At 39.9% G+C, this 10,126-nt stretch overlaps 1 protein-coding gene across 3 annotated transcripts in view; it reads right to left on the reverse strand.

Moving 5' to 3' along the window:
* Positions 1–2,198: 2,198 nt before the first annotated feature.
* Positions 2,199–10,126, reverse strand: part of LOC111965917 (NXPE family member 3) — a 26,444-nt gene continuing 18,516 nt past the window's right edge. For all 3 annotated transcript variants that reach the window (XM_070444265.1, XM_023990341.2, XM_023990340.2), the window contains exons 4-6: positions 4,583–4,650; positions 3,894–4,100; positions 2,199–3,624 (exon numbers count right to left, since the gene is read on the reverse strand). In XM_070444265.1, the coding sequence (XP_070300366.1) occupies positions 3,092–3,624; positions 3,894–4,100; positions 4,583–4,650 (808 nt within the window). In that variant the 3' untranslated portion in view covers positions 2,199–3,091. The remainder of the gene's footprint in view (positions 3,625–3,893; positions 4,101–4,582; positions 4,651–10,126) is intronic.

Here is a 10,126-nt window from a genome sequence, read left to right on the forward strand (position 1 = left end):
AAGTCTAAAACAGTACATATAGGCATACAACGACACATTTTAAAACATGGTTAAACAAAGACAACATTTCTGTATATTCATGACGTTGAATTAGCCATTAAGAAGAACAAAAATGAAATACAAATTATCACGTCTACATGGTTGTTGCAACGGCTTGTGTGTCACCTACTGGTTAAATTTGTGTCTTTTCGCACAAATTAAGTAGCACAGAAATTCGTGTATTTTCAAACGAATTGAACCACCCCAAAACACCCYAAAAATGCACAAAAACGCACAAAATCTGCTGAAATACATTTTGTACATATATGCGCGAATTGAATGTGAGACTGTGTTGGATGAACACGAGGGGAGACTGGTTTCAAGCGCAGGGCGCAGCAGGTGTTTATTGCAAAGGACTGCAGGAGGAGGTATGTATCTGGGTCCAGGGGCGGGCAGAAAGTCATACACAGGGGGTCCTAAAGGGCAACAGTACAGGCAGGGAAAAGGCTAGTAACGTAGTCCGGGAGATCGGGCAATAGGTAGATAACAGGAAATCCGATAGGCTGAAGTACAGGCAGGGAATAGGAAAAAATGCATCGTTAGTAAGGCAGGCAAAAACGATCATACACGGGAGGAGTACATTACGGGAAACCCAGCGCTCTGAAAACTCTGAAAACTGTGGGTCACAAAACAAACAATACCTCAAAGTGATGGGGTGCAAAGAACTGCACTAAATAGTGTGTGATAATGACATACAGGTGTGTGCTGCATTCAGGGGATCTACATGTTTGAGGGTGTGAGTTGGAAGCAGATTTTACAGATAGGGGGAAAAACTTATACAGTTACATTTCATAATATTATTTTTGATGATATACCATATTGTATCGTTTTGACTATCGCAATATTATTTATGCGCTCTTTGGCTGTACCTGTATCAAAACTCCAGTATTTTGCCTTCATAGTTTGTTCTCCATCTTCTTCTTCATGACATAATACAGAACATTAATAGACAAGAACTGCTCAAGAACAGAACTACATAATTAATTTATACCAAAGGCACACGTAGCCTACATATCAATACATACACCCAGATTATCTAGGTCAAATAGGGGGAGAGGCGTTGTGCCACGAGGTATTGCTTAATCGGTTTTTGAAACCAGGTTTGCTGTTCACTTGAGCAATATGAGATGGAAGGAAGTTCCATGCAATAGTGGCTCTATATAATACTCTACGCTTTATTGAATTTGTTCTGGACCTGGGAACTGTAAAACAACCCCTGGGGGCATGTCTGGTGGGATAAGTGTGTGTGTCAGAGCTGTGTGTAAGTTGACTATGCAAACAATTTGTCATTTTCAACACTTAACCAAGAGAGACTGGAATGCATAGTATTTATATCAGCCCTCAGACTACAATGAAGAGCAAGACGTGCCGCGCTGTTCTGGGCCAGCTGCAGCTTAACTATGTATTTCCTTGCAGGACTCAACCACAAGACTGCACAATAATCAAAATAAGACAAAACTATAGCCTGCAGGACTTGCTTTTYGGCAGTGTTGGAAAAAGTACCCAATTGTCATACTTGAGTAATGATACCTTAATAGAAAATGACTCAAGTAAAAGTGAAAGTCACCCAGTAAAATACTTCTTGAGTAAAAGTCTGAAAGTGTTTGTTTTAAATATACTTAACTATCAAAAGTAAATGTAAGAGTATAAATAATTTCAAAGGAAGGACAAACATTACAGGTTTGGCATATATATATATTTATATATTTTGAAAGAACTTTTATTAAAAACAAGAACAGTTTATTTATAACTTTTTACAATAATACCACTGTCTAAGAAGAAAAAAATGACTGAGAAAAACAAGCTAAGGAACCACGCATTGACAACACAATATGGACTTGGTTGAGTTAAAATAAAGGCAGTTCCTTAGAAGTTTGGCTACAACTGTTTTTGACGGTTATCTTTCTCAGCAGACCACTTCCTCTGTATGCTAAAGAGAATGTGTTACTTTCATGGCGCAATATCTTTGGTACAAATAAATCATTTCTCCTTTAAGTAGTTTACACTACTGCTTTTTGGAGTTTTTGTACCAAATATATTGGGCCTTTAAACAAACACATTCTCTTTAGCATACAGAGGAAGTGGTCTGCTGAGAAAGATAACCGTCAAAAATGGTTGTAGCCAAACTTCTAAGGAACTGCCTTTATTTTAAGACAAGCTAAAACAATGTTATTTATTTTAAAAAGTTATGAAACTGTTCTTGTTTTTAATAAAAGTTATTTCAAAATATATAAGCCAAACCTGTAAGGTTTGTCCTTCCTGTTCAATGTTTAAATTGAAGGACTCTTATTAGAGAAAAGAACTGCAGAGAAGAATGGGAGAAAATCCCCAAATACAGGTGTGCCAAGCTTGTATCGTCATACCCATGAATATTTAAGACTGTAATCAGTGCCAAAGGTGCTTCAACAAAGTACTGAGTAAACAACAATCTAACAATAGATTGTGTCACTTGCTTTTCTATAATCTGTGGATAAAAATAAAGGTATCTGTGACATCACAGGGTAAGATTAAAAGTAAAACACTATTTTCAAAACCTGCAAMGAGTTTCTTACCGCGAATCTCATGTGTCCTTCTCAATTGCACATAATGTATCTAAAAGTAAATTCACATAATCTGTAGTAAATGTCAATAACAATCTATCAAATAATATTTAAATGAAAATCTAATGAAGTGCTTAAAATACAACCAGGAGCAATGAGTATCAGCACTTCTCTTTAATCGATTTTCTGTGGATATTAATAGTTATGCTATTCTCAGAAATGTGTGAGAAACAGAAATTATTAAGGTTGAGGGGATTTTGGTTGTAAACAAAACATTGAGCTCTGTGGTTTGCCATAGTTTTGACAAGTGTTCATAGTTAAAGTAGTTTTTATTTTAAAATAAGGCCAGTTAGAAAAGCTATACATTCATTTTGAAGAAGGCAAACAGTTTTTAAAGGAATTATCGTCTTAACATTACAATCCCTTTTCCCATATACTGTAGATTCCTTTCGGAGACAGCATTTTGTATACAGTAAGGCACAATGTTTTTACAGGCATGACTTCAATTTTTTTCACTGCGGACAAACAAAGGACAGGAAGAGATCCACTTCATTTTGGATCACCACAGCGGGTGGGTGAATGTTATCAGGGGAATAGTGGCAGGAAGTCATCTGCCAAACGTCAATGAGGACCAGAGGCAAGTCCTTGAATATTTCCCTGAGTGCCATGTCGAGCTGCCAGGAGAGCCAGTCGCTGCCATACACATCCTTGTAGCCCGTGTTGGCTGACTTGATCACTACCAGAGTAGTGGGAGATCGGCTTAGGAGCGACGCCACAGCCTTACGGATGACGACCAGACGGTGTGCGTACATAGCCAGTGGGTACGTGGTGAAATGAGCCCAGATGGTGAAGACGACTACAGAGTGTGCACCCCCTGCCATACCCTCCACCTCCCTGGCGATGTAGTGTAGGTCAGCCCAGGGGGTCTTGCTTGTCCGTATAGGTATCCCATGGGCCCGCCAGATGATACGGGTGTTGGACTGGGTGTCGACTGCCTCAAAGGGGCCCGATTTGCTTGATGTGTGAAGGTTCAGGCGTTTCAATGCTGCAGAAGGATCATACATTTAATGCAAATATATGAATTCAGACAAACAATGCGCTGGGATATGCATTAAAGAAAGAAGTTCTTTTTACTGTTTTGCCGTATACCATGACTTACTTGGGTGTCTATTCTATTACTTGGGTGTCTATTCAACAATGCTAGTTACATAATTGCCTGGCCAAAGCTTTATTAACCCATATAAACCCATTTGAACACAAAGACTTGACTACAAACATATTGACATAATAAACTGATTACAAACTATATCATACTTGGCACAGTTTCCTCCAGGTAGTCAAACCACTGACGGAGAGTGGAGTCACCCATCATAAGGATCTGTTTGTCCTTCAGGCATCCAGATATCAGTTTAGCTGAGGGAAAGGATTTTGAGTCACACACCAAGGACGTCCAGTGATCCTGGAGGTAGAATCCAGCTGGTACTGAGGTGTGCAAACCAGGACGGCATTTTGTTTGTGATCCTAGAGAGAGAAAAAATACTTTCAGGTCTATGTTAGAACAACATGGGGTTAATAGATAACAGTGGTTTGTTAATTAATCATATGCGTTAGGCTAAAGCATGTGATTTATTTGACATTTTTTTTTATATATCCTCATTTTGACTTTCATTGTGATAACACACAACTAATCATGTGATTAATTTAAATGTTTTTAGTATCATCTGTTAATATAAATTATTAAAATGAGAGATTATTAAACAAGTAATRTAACGTCGTCAAAACAAATTGTACTGGCAAAGGACTTGCATCACCTTGAAGCAACCATTATGCGCAATCATTGTGGTTCTGAATTTTTTTTAAATCATGAAAGTCAAAGCTTTGAGAAACACATACGGATGTCTTTGCAAAAGTCTTGTGAGTTACAGTCAATTAGCTAGGCCTATGTCAGACTTGGCTGTTGGTTCATAAGATAAGCAAAGGAGAAGTAGTTTGGAACAACTTACGGATTTCAGTGTCCTGTTGCTGGACATCGATAGCTGAATCGTCACCTGGTACAATAATGTTTGTGGAACTGCAGAGAAGGAGGAAGTTTACAATCATTTCAAACATTGTTAACAAGTAACCAAAAGTGTTTTGAGTTTTTGTTCTCAGTACTGTTTACTACGTGGCTGCTGTGCCATATGTTTCAACATCTTTGCTGCAAAAAAACGTTTCATGTTAACACCAGGGCCTCTTCCAAATAAAAGAGTTCCACATGGAATACACAACCTAAGAGAGCCATCAATACTACAAACCGAATTACAAAACAATTCAATAGTTATGATGTTTAAGTTCAATGTACTCTCACCTAAAGTCCTCTATCATCAGTAATGTTTCAATCTATATATATTATAAATATTATAATGGTTTCAATCACTAACGGTTTAATGTGGGCTGGTCTGACCTAATTCCCATAAGATAAATTTTCCCCAATATTTACATTTTGTGTTGTTACTAAAAGTATTGAGATATTTCCTACACATTCCCAGCCTCATTTTATGTCATGCTTATATGACTGTATAGCAGTGAGCAAAATGGGACGTGCAATTTAATGACGTCATCACATTGTATTCCTGAGATGATTAAAAGATAAATGACTATGTAGAATTTCGGCATCAAATGGGAAACCTTCCAAGCAAATCAGACTCTAATACATTACACATTACAAATGATCATTAAAACCTCTACATGATTGATGGTCCCCCTCGGGACGGTTGAGATAATGTAGGCTAATGAGATTAGCATGAGGTCATAACTAACAAGACTATTTCCCAGGACATAGACCAGCCCAGCCTCACATTCAATTCGCGCATATATGTACAAAATGTATTTCAGCAGATTTCGTGCGTTTTTGGGGTGGTTCAATTCGTTTGAAAATACACTAATTTCTGTGCTACTTAATTCGTGCGAAAATACACGAATTTCTGTGCTACTTAATTYGTGCGAAAAGACACAAATTTAACCAGTAGGCGACACACAAGCCGTTGCAACAACCATAGACGCGATCGCCTGTATTTATTTATTTTACGTTATGAATATATAAAAATTACCAAAACGTTAACCCGTAATAAGGCTAGGGTGGCTGAGTGTAAATACATGGCTCTGAGTGTAAGCACCTTTTCACTAGAAACGTTCGTTCAAATTACCGTCAGTGCGGAAATAGCTAGAAAGCTTTCGTATTCCCACTTGGCTGCACTACGGTTACGATAACGATAAATCAAGTGCAATACCTGCGTCGACCTGTGTCGAGCAGCAAAACACCGGAAAGCTTCTAGCCTACCGAAAGTTACAAGAAGAACAAGAATAGTTACCTCATCCGGTCATGGGACACTCTGGATGCCCCCTAAAAGCAATTTCAACCGTTTTGAAAATGACGCCTGGTAACCCCAAAAAAATACCAGGTGCATGAAAAGTTTGGACTTATATTATATAATATTTTTTGAAAACTCCATAGATCACTCAGGCCATTGACTCGAGAAGAAAAAACAGAATATTTTTTTGATTTGGGGCGGTAGTATAGTGCTCCCAGAGCGTATAGCGCTCCCAGAGCGGGTATAGAAGTCTGGATCCCCCTAAAAGCATTTAAGGCTCTGTGTGTCTTTAAAGCCATACTTTTTCACTCCATCCTTGCTGTGTGTGTGTGTGTGTGTGTGTGTGTGTGTGTGTGTGTGTGTGTGTGTGTGTGTGTGTGTGTGTGTGTGTGTGTGTGTGTGTGAGAGAGAGCTTTTCTTTGACATCTGTTTAGCAAAATTACTGATTTACAGTTCATGAGGTTGACGATTCACACATTTAAAGTTTTGGAAAGATCTGACTTTTTAAACCTTCGAACAGCACCTATGACCAATTTTAAGGCACTTCCGGTTGGCACAGGAAGCTATAAGAAAATACATATCCTGATCGGGGTACTTTTACAGAATCCTGAGTTTTAAGTCTATACGTTAAGAACTGACTGATTTACACAGGGTTGAATGCACTATATATCACAAACTGCTGGTTGGTATGGCAAAACACTTTTAGGGTATTTTATCACTTCCGGTTGCTCCAGGAAGCTTAGAATCAACACAGGTAGACCTCATAGTGCTTGATGGATTGTCATTGAAGACAGGTTCATAGACATTCATACCCACATAGGCTTCAGGTTGAATTTAGGGGTGCAGGCAATGTGTTCCTATGGGTGAGATGTCATTGTAAACTGTTTGATGTAAAACCCTTCTTTTAACTGTTAAGGGTTAATGCCACACGGTCAATGTTAGGCTTGCACAGACCTTAGGAACGTTCCTGAGGTCAAATTGTGCTTCTAAACCTTAACAGTTCTCTCTTGTCTCCCAAAAGCAAAAGACTTGAAATGTAGGTCAAGGGTCATCTTCTTGTCACTGTCGCTGCGCTCAGACCGAGCAAGCTACGGTCAAGCGGGGCTCTCGTTGAACTCGGCACGGCTATGGTGATGTCATTTTTAGTGGTGATTTCAGAATGCTATTTTGGTGGTTTTTCACTGTTGAAACATATTGCAAATGCACAAAAGTCAACTAGCAAGTCAGTGTCCATCAGCCAATTAGATATTTCAGACACCAAACTGATACCATCTGACTCCAAACTCACTTTTTCCAACTCGTTTAGAAGCCAACTATCACATATTTCAGAGGCAGGCCAAAATTCACAGCGCCTTCATTTAAACCATAATAAAACAAATAATACGTAGTTATGTTTAGCTGCGGGTCCAGTTTTCACATTATGTTTAGCCCTATGTGAGGCGACCTCGAATCCCAAGTTTGCGCCGAATAGGTCATTCGGTGCCCGAGCAAAACCTTAATTGGTTGCTGAAATTCCACTTTTTTCCATGCCTTGCTACGGGGTCCTTGAATGAGCTATCGGACAGAAAATGTCGGGTCCGTCTCTATGGGCGAGCCGGTTTCAATGCACCTAGTCTTGCAACTCTGGACTTTCTAAATGTCACCATTTTTAATGCTCAAATGAATTGAAGTCAATGCAATGCACCGAGGCTTTTTATCGGTCGAGAACCTCTAGAGCCACATAACTCACGTGCTTAATCGACCTGAGCTCTAAGAACAGTTTGTAAAGTTTCAGAACTCTGAGTCTGACGGTTCTTTAAAGTTCAAACAAAAGTAACTATTGCAGGCACTGTTCTGCCTCATGCCCCTCAGTTGTGTCTCCATCCTTTCTGTGTGGGTGTGTAAATTTTTCCTTGAAATCTGATGGGATGAATGACTGATGTACAGTTCATGAGGGTTGCCTATTCACATATATTAAGTTTTGGAAAGATTTGACTTTTTTAACCCTTCGAAACAGCCTTTTTTGACACCAATTATGGCACTTCCGGTTGGCACAGGAAGCTGAAAGTAAACACATATCTCATTGGAGGGGCTTTTACAGAATCCTGAGTTTTAAGTCTATACGTTAAGAACTCACTGATTTACATAGGGTTGAATGCACTATTTCTCTCAAACTGCAGGTGGTATGGCACAACACTTTTAGGGTGATTAAAATCGAATCTTTAGAATCGACAGAGTAGACCTCATAGTGGCCTGATGGATTTGCATCGAAGACAGGTTCATAAGCATTATTAACCCACATAGGCTTCAGGTTGAATTTAGGGGGAGCAGGCAATGTATTCCTATGGGGAGACATGTCATTGTAAACTGTTTGATGTAAACACTTCTTTTAACTATTAAGGGTTAATGCCACACGGTCAATGTTAGGCTTGCACAGATCGGGAGACCTTATGAACGTTCCTGAGGTCAAATTGTGCTTCTAACCTTACGGTTCTCTCTCTGTCTCTCAAAAGCAAAAATATGAAATTGAGGTCAAAGGTCATTTGGTCCTTCTTCTTGTCCTGTCGCTGCACTCAGACGAGCTAGCTACGGTCAAGCGGGCATTCGTTGAACTCGGCACGGCTGGAGGTAATGCGAATGCCATTGCAGGTTTTGTGTGTCTTTAAGCACGTCTTTTTCACTCCATCCTTTTATCCCCTTTTCTTTCGTGTATCAATCGCTAGTAATTACTATCTTGTCTCATCGCTACAACTCCCGTATGGGCTCAGGAGAGACGAAGGTAGAAGCCACGCGTCCTGCGAAGCACAACCCAACCAAGCCGCACTGCTTCTTAACACAGCGCGCTCCAACCCGGAAGCCAGCCGCCAATGTGTCGGAGGAAACACCGTGGCACATGGCCCCTTGGCTAGCGCCACTGCCCGGCCCGCACAGGAGTCGCTGGAGCGCGATGAGACAAGGATACCGTACCGGCCAAACCTCCTAACCCGGACGACGCTAGGCCAACGGACCTCCCGGTCGCGGCGGCTGCGGCAGAGCTGGGCGGAACCCAGAGACTCTGGTGCGCAGCTAGCACTGCGATGCAGTGGCAGAGCTTCGAGACCACTTAAAAAATGTTCGTCTGAACACACTGCAACTGGATCTGTAATTTTTTTTTTTTTTACTCTTTTTTGTGAACATGACCAATTTGTCAATGTACGATTTCTCTTAAATTACGATAGATAAATGGCTGATTCTTTTTTCTGACACCATATGCTTATGTACTTTGACGTGAAGCGGTCAAATTAGCACCTACTTTATTTTTTGCCTTTAATCCCAGAAAAATGGCCATAACTCAAAAAGCGTTGAGTCCTCGACGCATCTTGTTCGGGCCAACTGTCCATTACGTCTTCGAAATATTTTCCGTTTAGGAGAAAGGCCACATGCATTTGCAATGCTTGTGCATTTGCAATATTATTTATTTCCCTCTGGTGGGATTCCTAGACTGCGGAAAAATGACCAAAATTGTTATTTTATATAAAACGGAAACGACGTCGAGAGATTTAGTTTGATGACTTCCTGAAAGATCTCTCCCCGCGCACGGCCCGACGCCGTTCCGCGATTTTAGAAACGTTGCAGGACGTCTAGTAAGGGACTCTACTTTGCAATGTGCGTTTCTCATAACCATATGGCGAGTGCTAAAATGTTCCCTTAAGGTATGGAAAAGGCCTTGGAAAGGCCATAAGTGTAAGCCAACATAATTCATTATTTACATTAACATATAATACATGCATTATGAAGAAAATGGTGATTAGGCTCCAGAATATGAAATGGGTTATGAAGAAAATCGTGTATGGTTGCCTACATGCACAAAAGGCGTTCTGATTACAAGTGCACCAGTATCCAAAGTATTAAGCGAATCAAGCACAGAAAACAGCATTGGCATTAATAAAACAATATTCCCACGAATTAAGTCGCAGGTAAATGTGCGTCTTTCTCCAAAAATTCTGTTCAGCAGTCTAAAACAGTACATATAGGCATACAACGACACATTTAAAAACATGGTTAAACAAAGACAACATTTCTGTATATTCATGACGTTGAATTAGCCATTAAGAAGAACAAAAATGAAATATAAATGATCGCGTCTATATGGTTGTTGCAAAGGTTTGTGTTCGCTACTGGTTATTCGTGTCTTTTCGCACGAATTAAGTAGCACAGAAATTAGTGTATTTTCAAACG

Source organism: Salvelinus sp. IW2-2015, linkage group LG6.2 (genome assembly GCF_002910315.2).
Source record: "Salvelinus sp. IW2-2015 linkage group LG6.2, ASM291031v2, whole genome shotgun sequence".
Classification (NCBI taxonomy): domain Eukaryota; kingdom Metazoa; phylum Chordata; class Actinopteri; order Salmoniformes; family Salmonidae; genus Salvelinus; species Salvelinus sp. IW2-2015.